This window comes from Notechis scutatus, chromosome 2 (genome assembly GCF_049901735.1).
Source record: "Notechis scutatus isolate UNSWTSFEM ecotype Mainland chromosome 2, rNotScu1.2, whole genome shotgun sequence".
Lineage (NCBI taxonomy): Eukaryota > Metazoa > Chordata > Lepidosauria > Squamata > Elapidae > Notechis > Notechis scutatus.
In genome coordinates, this window is record NC_142010.1 from 14,198,956 (window position 1) to 14,219,803 (window position 20,848).

Sequence of the window (20,848 nt, forward strand, 5' to 3'; positions counted from 1 at the left end):
AGCCGAGAGGTTCTGCTTGGGTCAGGCTGGACGCCCCACAGAGGCTGCCTGGATTTGGGCCTGACTTTGTGTGACCAGCTGTGTCCAGATACACAACTGGGGGGCAGATGTGGACTCTGCCGCCTGCTTCAGCTGCAGGGGAGATCCGGCTCTGATCTGCTGAGGCTGGTGCTGGGCCAGGGGAAGAGTCTGACCCCTCCAGCCCCCCATCCCTGGAAAGGATCCAAGCCACCTCTGGACCCCCAAAGCTTTTCAAACAATCTGGAATTCAGGATCTGTTTAACCCGCCTTTGCTTAACTCACCGGAACACGAATCTCTCCCAAAGACTGGAAAAAAATGTTTTCAATTGATTTAGTGAAACATGAGTACAAAAAACAGAATCTCTGGGTTTCAGATAGTTTGGGGGTGGGGGGAGAGATTTCCAGATTGTAATGGTTAAAAGACTGTGATCCTTTAGGGAGGGTTTATGGGATTACTGAAGTCCCCAGAATTTGTAATAAAATTCCAGGTTATTTTATAAACTATAAATTTATTCTTTGGTTTAATATACTCTATTCTGTATCCTGTACAGATGCAGATAACTCCACAAAACAGCCATAACGAAGTACTTTTATTGGTTCATCAAGTATCCCCCTAACTCACATTTGTGGTGAAGTTCTTTAATGACCAATCCTTTGTATATCTGTCTTGTAGGTAAAAAGATGATTTATCTTCTATCCTTTCCCCCCCATGTCGTAGCGATAGAAGTAGTAGAGTTACCACAAGTCCATGAGTTCAACCAAGAGTGAGGAAAACCTCCCCCAACCCCTCGAGGATCAATTTAGTGACCAATCAGGATTACAGATGTGGTCACGTGATATGGACTACATTTCCCAGGATACCTTAACTACATTTACCATGATGTATTCCCTTAAGGGGACAGCTCACAATTGCTACCTAACTATCCAATTTCCATACACTGGCTGGACAGCACACTCCCCGCCTGGAATTGTAAATTCCACTATTAAAAGAGAAAAAAATAAAATAAGATAAGCAGTAGAGAGTAATACTAACTGAATAGCATATAACTATATAACTAAGATAAACAGCTATATAACTAAGAAAAAAAGTAAACATTAAAGCATCAAACAAAGCAAAGCATGCAAAGCTTGAGGTTCAATCTTCAAGTTTGGCCTCTTGGTGCAAGTCTGCTGGTCACCTCTCGTGGCCTTTTAAGAGTGTACAAGTACTCTTGGTGGCAAAGGTGAAAGTCTGGTGGTCGCTTCTGGTGGCCTTTTAGGGTTGACAGGTATTCTTGGTACTAATGGTGAAAGTCTGGTGGTTGCTTCTGGCGGCCTTTTAGGGTTGGAACGGTACTCTTGGTGTCAAAGGGCGTCAAGAAGCTGTTGGAAAGGGTGTTGTGGAGGCATATGCCTGTGTAGAGCATCTTAGTGGACATCTGATGGTTGCTGGCAGCCGTTTAGCGTGTCCTAGCGAAAGTGTCCTTTTAGTCTGGAATGGCATTCTTGTTTTTGATGGTGCTAAAGGGCGTCGGAAGGCTGTTGGAATGGATGGTGCTAAGGCATTTGCCTGGGTTGGGGCCTGCATCCGATCGACACTGACAATTCCTACAATCCCTCATCCTAGTGGAGATTTGATGGCCACTGGGCCATCTACAGGGCTGCCAACTGACTCGGAGAAGAGAAAGGCACATGGGGCATTATTTCCCAGCAAGAGTAGGATCTCAGCCTCTGGTTCTAGAGCGGGGAAGTGATGAGCCAGGTGCTGTAGGTTGTTAGGAATTGATAGTCACCTAACAGTTGGGTTGGAAATACATCAACCAGGATAGACATTTTAATACTGTCTCTTTAAGGGAATGCTAAAAATTGTAATTCGGTGTGGTTCCTGAAATGGCCATAAGATGGAGTCAGAAACCTGGTTTCCCAGAGAGTGTTGCTAGTTGCTAGTTGGTCAGTGTTCTGATGTTCGTTGTTTTTGGTTCCTGCATTTCCCTATTGATTGTTGCTGATCATCGTTATTCTTGGATTGATGTAAGTCTGTTACTGAACTGTTTATGATACTGGACTTTGTTATTTGGATTATCCCTGGACTGAAAACTTACTGCTATAACCATGTATGACTTGGACTGTTTGTTGGACTTTGCTTAACCATTTACTGGAAGTAAAACCTACATATTACTATTCAGTGTATCTGTGTCCTGGTTGTGTGTTATTCCTTACCACTCTCACTACGCTTCCCTGAGTGCACTCATTCTCTTAACGGGGAATTACCTCAACCCTGGTTATGGGCCCAGGCCATACCAGGCTCAGTTAACTGAGAGGTAATGTGAATACACAGTAACGTATACAGACAGCTATTTACTGTTTAGTTGTGGTTTACTGTCCTGGTAAAGATGGCACAAGACTCGTCAACATGTCTATCACTGATAACCCGGTTGGATGGAACAAACTATGTTTCCTGGTCTATGAAGTGCAGTCTACTTCTGGGTAGAGAAGGGTTATGGACTGTAGTTCAAGATCCACCGGATGTAAATGCTTGGATTCAGATGATGAGGACGATACCAAGAAGTTAGCTGACTTTAAACAGAACAACGAACAAGCTCTTTGTATAATTGGAGTAACACTGAGTGACCAGCAGCTAGTCCATATTCATGGAGAAGAGTCTGCTGCTAGGTGTTGGGAGAATTTGAAGAGGATTTATGTTCATGACAGTGTAGGTGCACACATACATCTTACATGTAAACTGTTTAGAGCACGTCTTCTGAAAGGAGATATGTTAGCTCATTTAAACTTCATGAAAAGAACTTTTCAAGAGCTACATGAAAAGGAACTGATATTTTCAGAGCTGCATCAAGTTTACATCATTCTTTCCTCATTGGATGAGAGTTATGATGATTACATATCTTCACTGGAAGTTCTGCCCATAGATAAACTGACATTGACTGACATAACCGGAAGGTTTTTAGAAGAGGCAAGAAGACGGCTGGATAGGGACCAACTGAGAAAGAACCAACCACAAGAAGAGGATTTGTGTTCAACTGCCTATACTGTCAGGAAATGTTTTTCTTGTGGGGTTAGTAGACATATAGCTAGATTCTGTAAGAAGGGAAAACGACAGAATACTAATAATCACCAGAAGGCTAAAAAGAATGTTAGTTTAGCTATGTCTAGCAATTCAACTGTAAACCATGATTTGTGGGTTGTTGATAGTGGAGCATCACAGTGCATTACTTGAAATAGAGGTTTGTAAAGATGTCCATGACTAAACAACATGTATCATTGGCAAATGGATGGAAGATGAAAGCGTCTGGTGACGGTACTGCATATTGTTCATGTATAAATGAGCATTTATCTATGTTATATGTACCTAAACTGAAATTTAATTTGTTATCAGTAAGGGCTTTAGTTAATATTGGTTATGTAGTAACCATTGGGGAGATAACTGTATAATAGAGAAAGAGGGTAAAAGTGTTACTGATAATTTAGAGAATGATTTATATGTGATACATGATGACCAGTTGAAGATGGCTAACTCGGTTTATAACAATGTTAAGCCACATGATGAATGTATACATTTACTGCATAGACGTCTGGGGCATATTAATTTCAAAATGCTGCAACAAACTGTTAAATTGTCAGGGAGTAAAATTAAAATCCTGTAGTAAGTATTTAAACTGTAATGCCTGTAGTCAGGAGAAAAGCAAGGTTACTCCAGCAAACAGACTGAATGGGTTTAAGACCAAAGAACCTTTAGAGGTTGTGTTTGCTGACATAATTGGTCCTAAGAAATCCAGTTTGGGAGGTGCCTACTATGTTTTGAATATAATGGACCATTACTCAAGGTATGGTTTCTACTATCTCATGAAAAACAAAACAGAAACATTTCAACATTTCTTTAATTGGCTAAGATTTGCTGAGAGAAAAATGAGGAGTAAAGTAATTACTTTAGTTACTGATAACGGGACTGAGTTTATTAACAAGAGATTCCAAACTATGTTGAAATTTGCTGGTGTTGACTATAAACGTTCTGCACCTTACAGGCCACAACATAACTCGTTTGTAGAATGAAGAGGGCAAGCGTTACAATCTATGGCTCGCACTATGTTATCTGATTCAGGTTTGCCTGAAACACTGTGGGGTGAGGCCATAATGTGTAGTAACCATGTTTTAAACAATGTGGTGAACACAACAACTGGAGAATTGCCATTCACTTGTTGGCATGGCAGAAAACCAAATTTAAGTTATCTACACACATTTGGAGCACCAGCATGGGTGCATATTCCCTCACAAGTAAGAATGAAAGGGCAACATAGAGCTAGGAAATTATTTTTTGTAGGTTACGAGGCCAACCATAGATCGTTTAGATTCTGGGATCCAGGCACAGCTCATGTTTACTGTAGTGCTAGTGCAAAATTTCTTGAGCACGTTGGGTGGAATAAACTGGAACAGGAATCCAGCAATGATGTTATTATTGACACCAAAGTAGTCCCTAAAGATGAAATAAGTAAACCACGAATAGCCATTAAAGAGGAAGAACAGGCACAGGAGGAGTTAGAAGAACAGGAGCAGGTGGCACAGGTGAGTCCACCAGTAAGCCCTGTATTACCAAGACGTTCAACCCTAGTAACACGACCACCTGATAGATATCAGGCTAGTGTTTTATGCCAGGTGAATACAGTTCCTGGTAACTATAATGAACTGAAACTGTATCCTGCTAAGAATCAGGCTGCTTGGCAGGAAGCAATGGATAAGGAACTGAAATCCTTACAAAGGTTGGAGGTATATGAAAATGTTAAGTTACCATCTGATAAATATGCCATAGGATGTAAATGGATTTTTAAGTTAAAGACAGGTGTAGATGGGACTGTTATCCATAAAACCAGGTTAGTAGCACAAAGGTTCAATCAGATAGCAAACAACTACAACGAGGTGTTTGCACCTAGTCTGAAAGCTACATTACGAGCAACTTTAGTGTGGGCAGCTAAGGAGAAATACATTGTAAATCATTTAGATGTAGAGATGGCAAATCTGCATGCACCATTGCAACACACTATATATTTAAAGAAATCTTTAGGTATGAAAAATGATAACACAACTGATTGCTGGAGATTGAAAAAAAGTCTTTATGGCTTGAAGCAATCAGGATATAAGTGGAACCAGTGTATAGTTAAGGAATTAACTAAGATAGGTTTTGTAGCTGGCTTGGCTGATCCATGTTTGTTTAAAAAAGAAAGTAATGGTATAATTTCATTGTTGCTATTGTTCACTGAAGACATAGCATTAATCCAAAACTGAACAAGAAGCTACTAAAATAATGTCACTGTTAGAGAAGAAATTTAAGATAAAAAAGTTAGGAGAAATTAAACAATATCTTGGTTTAAAGATAGATAGAACTAGGGGAAGATACAAAATCTCACAGGCAGATAAAATTAACCAATTACTAAAAAGTTTTAAAATGGAACTTTGTAAACCAGCTAAAACACCGATGAGCCAGGAGTTTAGCCACAGTAATGTTCAAAGTCCTGTTTTTGATAAGAACATTTATCAGTCCTTGATTGGTAGTTTATCTTATCTCAGTAATTGGTCAAGGCCAGATATAACATACAGTGTTAACCGATTAGCGAGATTTAATGCTGAGCCAACTGAAAGGCACTGGCAAGCTGCTAAGCGTGTGTTAAGGTATCTGAAACAAACAATGCATTATTTGGAGCCTAAGGATGAACTAAGTCTAACTGCATGTGCTGATGCAAGTTTTGGTACAGATGTAAATACACATAAATCTATGTCAGATACTGTAATATTAGGAAAGGTGTTGATTGGATGGAGGTCTATTTGACAGAAACATTTAAGTTTATCAACAATGGAGGCGGAATTCTCATGTTTGTCTTTATTATGTACAGATTTAGTTTGTTATAAGCAACTATTGATTGATATGGGAATTGATGTAACAGATTCTATTGTTTATGAAGACAACCAATCAGCAATACAGATGGCTTCAAATCTTGCTGTAAAGACAAGATTAAAACACACAGATTTAAGATATTTAAATGTGAGACAATGCGTGCAAAGTAAGATGATTGAGCTGGAATACTGTATGTCAGAAAATAACATTTTGTTATTTTGTGAAATAACATTTTACAAAAGCCCAAGGCTCTGTAAAGCATAAGGCTTGCTTTGAGGATTATGGACTTAGAATGTAAAGTTTTATATATTGTCCTACCCAAAGAGGAGAATGTTAGGAATTGATAGTCACCTAACAGTTGGGTTGGAAATATATAAACCAGGATGGACATTTTAATACTGTCTCTTTAAGGGAATGCTAAAAATTGTAATTGGGTGTGGTTCCTCAAATGGCCATAAGATGGAGCCAGAAACCTGGTTTCCCAGAGAGTGTTGCTAGTTGCACAATGTTCTGATGTTCGCTGTTTTTGGTTCCAGCATTTCCCTATTGACTATTGATCGTCGTTATTCTTACTGAACTGTTTATGATACTGGACTTTGTTATTTGGATCATCCCTGGACTGAAAACTGACTGCTATAACCGTGTATGACTTGGACTGTTTGTTGGACTTTGCTTAACCATTTACTGGAAGTAAAACCTACATATTACTACTCAGTGTATCTGTGTGCTGGTTGTGTGTTATTCCTCACCACTCTCATTACGCTTCCCTGAGTGCACTCATTCTCCTAACGGGGAATTACCTCAACATAGGTGAGGCATGCTACTTATGACCTCAGGTGTTGCTATCTGATTGCGATTGTTCAGTACCCCATCGCATTCAAACACGGGCAGTAGAGGGAACCAGGAACTTCCATCCAATGACTCTATGCAGAGTCCAGTAGCTCTCCTCCCCGCTGTGCTTCTTGGTCCATGGCACATTGATACAGTGAAGTTCATTCTGTTGCACCTCAAAGAGGTCAAAGAATGCAGGTCTGGCCAAGGTGCTTTGAGTGTCTATCCGCATGTACATTTTCACGGCATCTTCAGGGCATCCTTCAGGGTACACTTTGGCTAAACATGGGAAGACACGAATGAGGGCACGGTGAGTCGACACACAGTGCTGTGCAGTTGACACTCATTCTTGGTTTTGGTTGCGGTTTGGCAGTCTGCTGAGGAGCTCTGCATGCTTCTGTGTTACGTTGAGGCTCCTTTTCTGAAGGAGGATTACGAAATATCTGTAGCATCAGCAAGGAGTCTGGATGCAGCGCTATCGGGTGTTGGTCACTATGGCATAAGTCGCATTGCACCTTGGCTGTGCAATATTTGGACGGGTGCTTAGATTCGCAACACTTGTAGCAGTATTGGTACTCCCTTAGCAACTCTTTTCGTTGTGTCAATGATTTTGCTGCAAACCCAGTGCAGCTGTTCAGCGAGTGATGAGTGTGGTGCATAGGACAAAACTGTATTCTCCTTGTGTACAGAGATCTAAATTGGGTTGTATCTGATGAATCCTCTCCCCAACTGTGTGTGGAGGAGGAGTCAATCTCGGTTTGAGGGACAACCATAAAGGGTCTTTCCCTGGTAGTGTGCATAGGGCCTGAGGGCGATATATGGGTGCTGTTATATCTTCTGTCATTAGGAGGACTGACAGCTCTGAGTCCATGGGCCCGGTGTGTGTTGCACACTGTCACCTGGTGGGACACAAATTCTTCAAGAAGTGTGAAGGGTACAAAGCAGTGGCGACCCTTGGCCATGAAGGTGTCAGTCAACTGGAGCAACTTTTCAATTAGCACCTGCGGAAGTTTTCGAACAGTTTTGTTCTGCATGTCGATGTGATCAAGACAGGCAAGTCCCGGTAAGTTGGGATTGTGTTGTGCCATTGTGCCATCCTCAACTGGACAAGTATGTTAGCGAGGTCTATGATATGGCGAGGCTTGTCAATAGGAATTTTAGGAAAACTGTTGAGGCTATCCAAGAGTGTTGCTTCTACGTCCTGAGAAGCGCCATACAGTTCGTCAAGTCTTTTCCATGATACCGTAGGGCAGTGGCTAGGTCATCTAAGTGGGATGCATAAAGTGCCCTCGGTATTTCCACAGACTGTGGCCCTAGCCATGCTATCAAGTGTCCAATTATTTCATCAGGGTTCAGGCATGGCGCCTAAAAAGGGTGCAGGAAAAGTTTCTTCCATACTAGATACTCACCACCTGGCTTGTCAGAGAATTTGCGAACTCCATTGGTGTGCAAATTTAGCTTTCCACTCTGTACAGCCAAGTTTCTCCAGTAATCTTCAGCATTTGCTGAGTTGGGGAGAGGGTTCTTCCCCTGGATTCTTGTAGGGTGGGTTCGGGTTGTAAGTCAACAACGGGTCTTCCTCCCAGTACTTATGGAGGATGTCGTTCTCCCATGTCAGTAGTGTAGCTGACATGTAGAGTCTGTGGTTGAGATTCATTCCTGTGCTTCCCTGGTTGTGGGAGGCTGTTAGGCAACTGAGGTGGTTCCATCAGCTCATTTCGAAGTGAGTGCAACTCATCCACGTAGGCCTTAACTCGTGTATCTGGGCTCTCTTCTCCCAAGTCTTCGAGGTCGAAATTGAGGGAGGCAGCATTGGCCGCCTTCTGCCATGCTGTGGCCCATGCTGTTTTTGCTGCTGTCCCTTTGTCATTCAAGTTACTCCACTTGGGCTTGAGCTTTGGCTATTGCTGCTTGTTGCTTGGCCTGAGGTTTGGCCATTTCTGCCTGTTGAGTAGCCATTTCGGCTTGTTGATTGGCCATTTCAGCTTTCTGCCGTATCACCTCTCTCATAATACTGTGTTTCTCCAACAATACGGCCTCCCCCAATAGGAAGTCCCAGCATGTTTTATAGGCATAAAATGGAATTAAGCCCCTCCCCCCCATTAAAAAAACATTTTATTGATTTTACAATTAAAACAGACCAACAACACATATATAAATGTAAGAGGGGGGGAAAAAAGAAAAAGAAAAAAGAAAAAGAAAACAATTAAAAACATTTTCATCTTCAACAGTTTGTGAGACCTCCTTTTTATCCTTATTTTATGCCATATACACACTTAATTCTTACATATATCTGTATATCACTACTACGATTCTATCCTATCTTCTTTTGCGTTTTAGTGTGAAATCTATCTTTGGTTTATCCATTTGTACCAGCAGTTCCAGCTGTCCACCCTAACCCCAGAAGGATCTGTCCAGATGTCCCCATTGTTCCCCCTCCCCATCTCCCCCCCCCAAGGAAAAGGGAGATGGAGGCATAAGATATTTTTTACCTATGTGTATTACATTTTTATGGTGCCCACCTTGTCTGAAACGGTCTGAAGGCTCTCCTGCCAGAGCAGAAGGTTGGACCAGATGACCTCCAAGGTCACTTCCATTAATCTGTTCTATGATATCTCCCCTATAAGGGGACTCTGGGCAGCTTACAGGTTAAAATTGGAAACAAAATATATTGAAATCTTTATATATACACTGTTCAAAAAAATAAAGGGAACACTTAAACAACACAATGTAACTTCAAGTCAATCACACTTCTGTGAAATCAAACTGTCCACTTAGGTAGCAACACTGATTGACAATCAATTTCACATGCTGTTGTGCAAATGGAATAGACAACCGGTGGAAAGCATAGGCAGTTAGCAAGACATCCCCAATAAAGGAATGGTTCTGCAGGTGATGACCACAGACCACTTCTCAGTTCCTATGCTTTCTGGCTGATGGTTTGGTCACTTTTGAATGCTGGCGGTGCTTTCACTCTAGTGGTAGCATGAGACAGAGTCTACAACCCACACAAGTGGCTCAGGTAGTGCAGCTCATCCAGGATGGCACATCAATGGGAGCTGTGGCAAGAAGGTTTGCTGTGTCTGTCAGTGTAATGTCCAGAGCATGGAAGAACTACCAGGAGACAGGCCAGTACATCAGATGTGGAGGAGGCCGTAGGAGGGCAACAACCCAGCATCAGGACCGCTACCTCCACCTTTGTGCAAGGAGGGACAGGAGCACTGCCAGAGCTCAGCAAAATGACCTCCAGCGGGCCACAAATGTGCATGTGGCTGCTCAAACGGTCAGAAACAGACTCCATGAGGGTGCTATGAGGGCCTGAGGTACACAGGTTGGGGTCGTGCTTACAGTCCAATACTGTGCAGGACGTTTGGCATTTGTCAGAGAACACCAAGATTGGCAAATTCGCCACTGGCGCCCTGTGCTCTTCACAAATGAAAGCAGGTTCACACTGAGTACATGTGACAGATGTGACAGGGTCTGGAGACACCGTGGAGAACGTTCTGCTGCCTGCAACATCCTCCAGCATGACAGGTTTGGCAGTGGGTCAGTAATGGTGTGGGGTGGCATTTCTTTAGGGGGTCACACAGCCCTCCATGTGCTCGCCAGAGGTAGTCTGACTGCCATTAGGTACTGAGATGAGATCCTCAGACCCCTCTTGAGACCATATGCTGGTGCGGTTGGCCCTGGGCTCCTCCTAATGCAAGACAATGCTAGACCTCACGTGGCTGGAGTGTGTCAGCAGTTCCTGCAAGACGAAGGCATTGATGCTATGGACTGGCCTGCCCGTTCGCCAGACCTGAATCCAATTGAGCACATCTAGGACATCATGTCTCGCTCCATCCACCGCCATGTTGCACCACAGACTGTCCAGGAGTTGGGGGATGCTTTAGTCCAGGTGTGGGAGGAGATCCCTCAGATCATCCGCCACCTCATCAAAAGCATGCCCAGGCATTGTAGGGAGGTCATACAGGCACGTGGAGGCCACACATACTACTGAGCCTCATTTTGACTTGTTTTAAGGACATTACATCGAAGTTGGATCAGCCTGTAGTGGTTTAGTGGGTTGCTAAATTTGATTTCCATTGATAATTTTTGTGTGATTTTGTTGTCAGCACATTCAACTATGTAATGAACAAAGTATTTAATAAGAATATTTCATTCATTCAGATCTAGGATGTCTTATTTTTGTGTTCCCTTTATTTTTTTGAGCAGTGTATATATATTAAAAATATAAAACGATGCAAAAAAACAACAACCCTCCTCTGGCCCAGAGTGTTTCTGGCGGTCTCTTCACCCCCTCCCCCTGTATTTCCTGCTGCTTTGAGGTGGGGCACAAAGAAGCCGCACCAAGTACCAAGAACGTCTGCTGGACCAGTTGAACTCGTCTGCCTCTCTCCCCCGTGGGAGGAGGGGGGGAACAGCAGGAAATCCCCCCTTTCCATCCCCTCTCTGAACCCCCAAGAAAGTCCCACTCTCCCTCGAACCCCCAAAGTCCCCCCTTTTTTCCTCCAGGGGGCATCTCCCATCAGTCTCTCCCAGCAGCTCTCTTGAGGTATTCCCCATTAGGAGAATAAGTGCACTCAGAGAAATGTAGTCAGAGTGATGTTGAATAACACATGACCAGCATACAGATACACTGAATAGTAAAATGTAAGTTTTACTTCCAGTAAACTGGTAAACAAAGTCCAACAAACAGTCCATACACGGTTAAAGAAGTTAGTATTCAAAACAATCAGTGCAGGGATAATCCAAAAACAAAGTCGTTTTCTTTACCAGTATCATAAACAAAGTTCAGTAAACGAAGTTTGCGAACAGTTGCAAGACTCACAGCAATCAAAGCAGAACGACGATCAGGCAAAACGGCAAAAGGGAAATCCAAGAAAGAAACCAGGTTTCTGACTCCATCTTATGGCCGTTGGAGGAACCTCAGCCAATCACAATTACAATATTCTCTTAAAGATACAACAGTATTAAATGACTATCCTTGTTTATATATTGCCAACCCAACTGTTAGGTGACTATCATTCCTAACAAGCTCTCCCACCCCTTCCCTTCCACACCTGAGACCCTCCTCCTCCTCCTCTCCTGGCAGCTGGGAACGATGGGCCCTGGAGTCCTTCCTAACAGCGTTCCTCCTCACAGCCCATTTCCTGGCCCAGTGGAAGGACGAGTGCCGCTTCCTCAACAGGACGGTTCCTGTTCAGGTTTTTCTATGACCGGCAGGAGATTGTTAGCTTTGACAGTGACCTCAGGGAGTTTGTGGCCATCATGGAGCTTGGGAAGGCGGTTGTGGTTGGTTGGAACAGAGATGAGCTCATCCTGCAGCACCGGAAGGCCGAAGTGGATTCCTTCTGCCTGCACAAAAAGGTTTCCCAGAGCAGTTCTGTGGTTGGCCAGAGAGGTGAGGGGGGGAGAGTTTGGGGGAGGGGATCCGGGCACCCCCTTTTTTCCCTTTCCTTCATTGAGACTCTCCAGGATAAAATTTCCTCTTTATTTATTCTACGCTCTCCAATTCTTCCTCTGTCAGATAGTGCTGCATTCAAAATCCAAGAAAGACACCCTTAGACTCCATTGTTATAGAGAAAAGGACTTTTACTGTAAATCAAGTGGATTCTCAAGAATCCATCAAAAGGATTCTAGATGTGAGGATTTACGCATGGAAATCACATATACAAAGTGATGGCAGCGTTCCCACCCACCATAGTTCAAATGGTCCATCCAATCGAAGATGTGTATGTCATGTGGGGCGTCTTCAGGTGGTGATGCAGACATCTGGCCGTTGACCTTGGCCTGGTTAGATAAGATGCTACTGCGCAGTAAGCAAGCAAGTTATCATAAACAATAGTTACAGATAACAGATAATCAGAGTTGGAAGGGACCTATAGATCATCTAGTCCAACCTCCCACCCAAGTGGGAGACCCTACACCATTTCTGACAGATGGCATTCCAATCTCTTCTTGAAAGTCTCAAGTGATGAAGCTCCCACAACTTCCAAGGGCAACTTCTGTTCCATTGGTTGATTGCTCTCACTGTCAGAAAGTTTCTCCTTATTTCCAGGTTAAATCTCCCCTTGTTCAGTTTGCATCCATTATTTTTTGTATGGCCTTTGCGTGCTTTGGAAAATAGCTTCATCCCCTCCTCCCCTCTGTGGCAGCCCCTCAAATATTGGAAGACTGCTATCATGTCTCCCCTGGTCCTTCTCTTCACTAAACTAGCCATGCCCAGTTCCTGTCACCATTCTTCATGTTTTCGTCTCCAGTCCCCACATTATCCTGGTTGCTCGTCTCTGCACTTTTTCTAGAGTCTCAACATCTTGTTATAGTATGGTGACCAAAACTGGATGCAGTACTCTAGGTGTGATTTTACTAAGGCTTTATAGAGTGGTATTAGTACCTTACTTGATGTCAATTGTATCCCTCTGTTAACGCAACTTAGGATTGCATTAGCTTTTTTGGCGGCTGCTGCTGCACACTGCTGGTTCATATTTAGCTGGTTGTCCACTAAGACTCCAAATCCCTCTCACAGTTACTGCTATTGAGGTTGGTTTCACCCAGTCTATATGTATCCTTTTGGTTTTTCTTGCCTAACTGTGGGACTTTACTTTTCTCTACACTGAATTTCATTTTGTTAGATATAGCCCAGTGTTCTAGTCTGTCAAGATCCATCTGTATCTTGAGCCTATCTTCTTGGTGTTAGCCATTCCTGCCAGCTTAGTATCATCTGCAAATTTGGTATGTTCCCTTTCTATGCCCTCATCTATGTCATTAATGAAGATATTGAAGAGTCCTGGGCTCTTCAGTGGCCCAGGCCCAGCGGCACCCCACTGCTTCCTTCCCTCCATGTAGACTTAGACCCATTAAGGACTACTCCTTAAGTACGGTTTGTCAGCCAGTTGCGAATCCATCTGGTGGTGGTGCTATCTATCCCAGTTTTTTCTAGCTTACCAAAAAGCAGATTGTGTTCAACTTTGTCAAATGCCTTGCTGAAATCTAAATATTGTATATTATGTCCACAGTATTTCACTGGTCTACGAATTTAGTCACTATGTTGAAGAATGAAATAAGATTGGTTTGGCATGATCTGTTTTTAACAAACCCGTGCTGACTGCTAGTTATTACTGTACGTGTTTCTAGATGTTGGCAGATTTTTTTTATCATCTTTTCCAGCATCTTCCTGGGTATTGATATTAGGCTGATTGGTCTATAGTTTCCTGGGTCTGCTTTTTCCCCTTTTTCAAAGATGGGAACCACATCAGCTCTTTTCCAGTCCTCTGGTAGCTCCAGGATCTTTTTGTGTCTTCTAAGTCCATTGCCCGGAGCAAAGGTCTTTCCACACTCCATGCATTTATACAGCTTCTCCCTTGTATGGATCATCCTATGGGAAATAAGATTACATCTATGAGCAAAGGTCTTTCCACACTCCATGCATTTATATGGTTTCTCCCGTGTGGATCATCTCATGGGATATAAGATTACCTTTTTGAGAAAAAGTCTTTCCATACTCCATGGTTTCTCTCCTGTGCATTTAAATGGCTTCTCTCCTGAATGGATCTTTTTCTCTTTTCTCAATCCATGGCCATGAGTAAATGACTTTCCACATTCCATACATTTAAATAGCTTTTCCCCCATGGAGATAGATCCTTTTGTGGATAGTAAGTGTACTGCTCAGAGCGAAGGTCTTTCCACACTCCATGCATTTAAATGGTTTCTCTCCTGTGTGGAGCATTTTGTGGATTCTAAGTCCACTGCCATGAGTAAACGTCTTTCCACACTCCATGCATTTATACGGCTTCTCTCCTGTGTGGATCATATTATGGGAAATAAGATGACCTTTTTCAGCAAAGGTCTTTCCACACACCATGCATTTAAATGGTTCCTCTCCTGTGTGGAGCTTTTTGTGGCTAGTAAGTCTACTGCTCAGAGCAAATGTCTTTCCTCACTCTATGCATTTAAATGGTTTCTCTCCTGTGTGGAGCATTTTATGGATTCTAAGTGCACTGCCACGAGCAAATGTCTTTCCACACTCCATGCATTTATACGGCTTCTCCTGTGTGGATCATCTTATGGGAAATAAGATGACCTTTTTGAGCAAAGGTCTTTCCACACTCCATGCATTTAAATGGTTCCTCTCCTGTGTGGAGCTTTTTGTGGCTAGTAAGTCTACTGCTCAGAGCAAATGTCTTTCCACACTCTATGCATTTAAATGGTTTCTCTCCTGTGTGGATTTTTTTGTGGATCATAAGTCTACTGCTCAGAGCAAAGGTCTTTCCACACTCTATGCATTTAAAAGGTTTCTCTCCTGTGTGGATCTTTTTGTGGATAGTAAGTCCACTACTTTGAGCAAAGGTCTTTCCACATTCCATGCATTTATAAGGCTTCTCTCCTGTGTGGATCTTTTTGTGGATAGTAAGTCCACTACATTGAGCAAAGGTCTTTCCACATTCCATGCATTTATAAGGCTTCTCTCCTGTGTGGATGATCTTATGGGAAATAAGATTACTACTTTGAGCAAAGGTCTTTCCACACTGAATGCATTTATATGGTTTCTCCCCTGTGTGGATCCTTTCATGGATAGTAAGTTTACTGGTCCGAGCAAAGGTTTTTCCACACACCATGCATTTAAATGGTTTCTCTCCTGTGTGGAGCATTTTGTGGATTCTAAGGTCATTGGTCCGAGCAAAGGACTTTCCACATTCCGTGCACTTAAATGGCTTCTCTCCTGAATGGATCTTTTTGTGTCTTCTAAGTCCACTGCCATGAGTAAATGTCTTTCCACATTCCATGCATTTAAATGGCTTCTCCCCTGTGTGGATCATCTTATGGGAAATAAGATAACATTTTTGAGCAAAGGTCTTTCCACACTCCATGCATTTATACGGTTTCTCCCCTGTGTGGATGATCTTATGGGAAATAAGATTACTTTTTTGAGCAAAGGTCTTTCCACACTCCATGCATTTATATGGTTTCTCCCCTGTGTGGATCCTTTCATGGATAGTAAGAGTAGTGCTCCGAGCAAAGGTCTTTCCACACTCCATGCATTTATATGGTTTCTCTCCTGTATGGATCATCTTATGCGAAATAAGATTACTTCTATGAGCAAAGGTCTTTCCACATTCTGTGCAATTAAATGGCTTCTCTCCTGAATGGATCTTCTTGTGGCTTCTAAATCCACTGCCATGAGTAAATGCCTTTCCACATTCCATGCATTGAAATGGCTTTTCCCCTGTGTGGATCATCTTATGGGAAATAAGATGGCCTTTTTGAACAAAGGTCTTTCCACACTCCATACATTTATATGGCTTGTCCCCTGTGTGGATCATCTTATGGAAAATAAGACAAACTCTTTGAGCAAAGGTCTTTCCACACTCCATGCATTCATATGGTTTCTCTCCTGTGTGGATATTATTGTGGATAGTAAGTCTTCTGCTCAGAGCAAAGGTCTTTCCACACTCTATGCATTTAAATGGTTTTTCTCCTGTGTGGATCTTTTTGTGGATAGTAAGTCCACTGCTCAGAGAAAAGGTCTTTCCACACTCTATGCATTTAAATTTCTTTCCTGTGTGGATCTTTTTGTGGATACTAAGTGCACTACTATAAGCAAAGATCTTTCCACATTCCATGCATTTATAAGGCTTTCCCCCTGTGTGGTTCATCTTATGGGAAATAAGATTACTTCTCTGAGCAAAGGTTTTTCCACACTGCATGCATTTAAATGGTTTCTCTCCTGTGTGGATCCTTTCATGAATAGTAAGTGTACTGGTCCGAGCAAAGGATTTTCCACACTCCATGCATTTATACACCTTCTCCCCTGTATGGATCATCTTATGGGAAATATGACCTCTTTGAGCAAAGATCTTTCCACACTCTATGTGTTTATATGGTTTCTCCCCTGTCTGGATCCTTTTATGGATAGTAAGTTGCCTGCTTGTTCTAAAACATTTTCCACATTCCAAACATTTATAAGGCTTCTCTTTTGTGTCAATCACTTTTTGAGATGTAAGGAAGTTATTCCCAAGAGAAAGAATGAATGTCCCATTCTCTCCGTTGTGTCTTCTTATAGCATTTTCCCCTTTGTTTTGGTTTAAATAGTGTTCATTTACTTGTACTTTAGCTTTGATTAGCTTCACACGTTTTCCAGGATATTTTTTACATATTTTCTCTTGTTGGGCAAGAAAGTCTTGCATCAGAGAATCAGTGGAAGATGAGCTTTCCTGATTGCAATTCTTTGACTGGTTTCTCTCACAGCTTTCGAATTCCATTTGAATTCCAAACTTCTCTGTTCCATCTTTAACATTGATCACTTGGAATAGTTCACAGGAATCTTGATTCTCCTGCCCATTATTACCTTCAAAGCAAAACAGAAATGAAAATGACAACAAGGTTAGAGAAAAAGATGAAATTGCATCCTTACAGGGATGTGATATAGACATGTTTTCTATATTCATGAGTCATGAAAGCTTTGAAAATGTCTAGAAAACATCTTTCTTTACAATTATCTCTATATATGCAAATCTCACTCAGACTCAGTTTTGAGTTAAGGAATAATCAGGGGAAACATCCAAGGAGGAATTAGGAGAAAATTTAAGATTTATTGGGGTGGGTTAATTTCAGCAGAGACTTGTGAGAAATGAAACAATTTTGAAAGAAGCTCCTTTTTCCCCAGTGTACCTTGGAGAAGCTTCTCTATGGCGTCTGTCTGGCAGGCGGGACCCCCACTCAGCCTGTTCCTCGATCTCAGCAATGAGACTTTGGAGATAAATCCCCTGCTGAAGCCTCCCATTGCCTTATAATTGCTCTTTGTGCTGAGACTGGAAAAGTTGGGATGCTTCAAGAATGGCTATTTCAATGTCCCAAAGTCTCATCAGTTTGAAATGGCTCTTTGGGCGGATCTGGTACAGGGGTCAGTTCGCAGAGAATGGAGGCCTAAAGTATTTTTGTGCAAGATCACATGAGACCACTAGTGCAAGATCTCAGGCTGCTAATCTTGCGTGATCTCGCACTGCAATACTTTAGGACTGTGTTCTTTTAAGAACTGACGACTGAACGAGATGCAGGGCAAAAATCTTTGAAAATGAAGAGGGGTTCCCTCTGTTTGGAAATCATTTTGCCCTGGATCTTGTGCAGGGCGTGGTTAGCAGAGAACAGAAGCCTAAAGCACTGTAGTGGAAGATCACGTGAGATCAGTAATGCTAGATTTCCCACTACTGATCTCTACTTTAGGCCTCTTTTGTCTGAAAATGCATCAATGTAGGCAAAGAAACAGACAGCTTGCCATTTCATCACAAGGTACTGTATTTTTTGGATTATAAGACACACCTAGGTTTAGAGAAGGAAAACAAGAAAAAAAATAGGTTTTGGGCTCTGTGAGTCCTATTTTTGCCCTCCCCAGCATCCAGAAGCATTGCAAAAACTGACCCGTTTTTGACCTCCCAAACGCTCTGTGCATCCCGTTTTCAGCCTCCCTGATGCCAGAGAGGGCAAAAACAGGACCCACAGAAGCCTCCGGAGGCCGGAAGCAGGACCATTTTTGGCCTGTAGAGTGCTTCTGGGTGCCAGGGTAGGTAAAAATGGGACATGGAGAGTTTGAGAGGCCAAAAACAGGCTCGTATTCGCTCTATAAGATGCACAGACATTTCCACTCACTTTTTTTGGGGAAAATCTATGTGTTGGCCTTGATGGATTATGTGCATACTTCTTTAAAAAGCTCTCCACTGACATAGCAGAACCCCTAAGCATAATATATGACATCTCCCCTCCTGGCTAGGTATACTCCCTTGAAGACAGGAGGTAGCTGCAGTTTTAATGGCTGCCCTGAAGACAGAAGGCTTCTGGGACTTAAGTGTGTGCTAGAGTGGTGAGCGCGGCGTGTAACCAGGCAAAGGATTTTGGATTTTTATTTGATAACCTCTAGAAACAAAAGTAAAGAGTCCTCGTTCGTCTTAAAAGTGTGGCAGCGGTGAACGGAAAATAAGAGAAAAATTATAAGGTAAATTAAAAAACAGATTAAAAAGGACTAGAGAATTAGAGAATTAGAGACCAAATTTTGAATAAGATACAAGAATTGGCATTAATCAAACATTGGACAGAATGCTGGACTTGCCTGGAATTGATTATATTTGAAAGAGCTAATGGTTGAAAATTAGTGGAATTAATACAATTTAAAAGAGAAAAAAACTCTGAAAAGTGGAAAGAGATATAGAGCGCCATCTAATGGTTAAAGACACGTTTTCCCCGTACGATCTGATTTTATGATGAAAATAATAGTTGGAGGGTCAGAAGGCTTCTGGGACTTAAGTGTGTGCTAGAGTGGTGAGCGGCGTGTAAATAGGCAAAGGATTTTGGATTTTTATTTGATAACCTCTAGAAACAAAAGTAAAGAGTAAATTTGCAAAAAAAGGATTTTAGGAAAGGGACAAGAAAAGAAAATATCTTGGGACTGTTTGGTGTTGATTGTGACAAGGAGACAGAAGGACTAACAAGAGGAATTGAGATAAATGGATATATCTGGCAAGGAATAAAATAAAAGACTCTGACTTTTAATAAAATTAAGAATAAGTCAACCAATTTTTTAATTGGCAGAAAAATTAATGGCAGTGCAGTTCACAGAAGAACAAAGAAAATTCAAGGAAAAGGAGTTAAAAGAAGAGGAAAGCAGCTTAGAACAGCACAAAGAACAAGGGACATTGCAAAAAGACATGAAATGAATCAAAATCAAGACATTGATGATAGATGTAATAAATAAAAGGGAAAACACACCAAAGACTAAATAGAAGAAGCAGCAGTATAAGAAGAAACTTCAAAAGACAGAACAGGAAAGGGTGGGTGGGTGGGGAAATAAGGGATTGGCAGATGAAAATAAAACCAATACTAGAGGGAAAAAGAGAAGTCAAGAGGAAAGACTGGGAAAACTTAGAAAAGGGGAAGCTGGTTAGAATTATAAGAAACTATAAGGCTGAGAGATTTAGAGATAAGGGTTAATGCTAATATAAAGGGGGGAATGCCACATAGAAATGTGTTTGGGGTTTGTTTTTTTTTAGAAATATAGATTGAGGAGATTTGAAGTTTAAAACTTATTGGAATTTCCTTAAGATTATTATATAATTATACATGAGAAAATGATGATAGAGTAAAATAAATTAAGATGGTATTATTGTTATCAAATCCTTATTTTTATATACATATACATTAAAAATGTAATTGATTATTCAAATGATATTAGAAAAACAGAGAATACGGTAAACTAGAAAAAATAATGCTATTATGACCAAAAAGAGTGGAATGAACATTAAATAAAATTTTATAGGTTAAACTTGGCTAAATGGAAACAAAAGGGAAACTTTTCTCTTTCTTTTTCTTTATTGCATGCATTTTATATTAGCCATGAAATATAAAATGTAATTGATTATATAAAGCAGGGGTTGCCAACCTTTTGGATCCCAGGGCCCACCAAATTCATACTTTTAAATCCCAAGGACCACTAGTATGATTTTTTAAACATATATATATTCGTAGATTTTCATGGGCACAGGTATGCATGTCTTGGCGTGTTCGGGTCTTTTCCTGTGTAAGATTGAGAGTATCTTGGTGACCTTTCGACGAGGTTCCACTCACCACCTTCAGGCTGGTGCTTTTGGCTTTGTGCTTGTGCGAGCAAAGCATGATCGGAGCTGCTGTCTTTCTATAAATATTGGTGGGGAGGTTGGAGGTGTTGTCATTTCTTGATTGGTTGATGGAGTTGATGCTTGCAGATTGGCTGGCTTTTTTGTAAGAACATGTGTGGCTGAGGTATTGGCTGTGTGTCTATCAGCCTCCTGTGCTGTAACAACCTGGGTAATGGGCTGTTTGATGACCTTCTGAGTTCTATTGTTTTGACATCCTGGGTCTTGTGCTGTAATCTCCTGGGTCGTTGGCTGTGTTGTAACATCTTGAGGTTTTGTGGTGTAACCTCCTGAGTTCCGTGATGTGATATCCTGAGCGGGTGGCTGTGATGTGACGTTCCGGGTTTTGGTTTGGCTCCGAGGCAAGTGGGACCTCGTTGAAATGTTGCCAAGTTACTCTCAATCTTACACAGGAAAAGATCCGAACACGCCAAGATCTGCCAATACCTTCAGC

The 20,848-nt window shown here is 41.8% G+C and overlaps 1 protein-coding gene across 1 annotated transcript in view; it reads right to left on the reverse strand.

The window, feature by feature from the left end:
• Nucleotides 1-14,743: 14,743 nt before the first annotated feature.
• LOC113427630 (uncharacterized) overlaps nucleotides 14,744-20,848 on the reverse strand; it is a 182,353-nt gene continuing 176,248 nt past the window's right edge. The window contains exon 5 of the mRNA XM_087953402.1: nucleotides 14,744-17,081. Within this exon, the coding sequence (XP_087809528.1) occupies nucleotides 14,770-17,081 (2,312 nt within the window). The 3' untranslated portion in view covers nucleotides 14,744-14,769. The remainder of the gene's footprint in view (nucleotides 17,082-20,848) is intronic.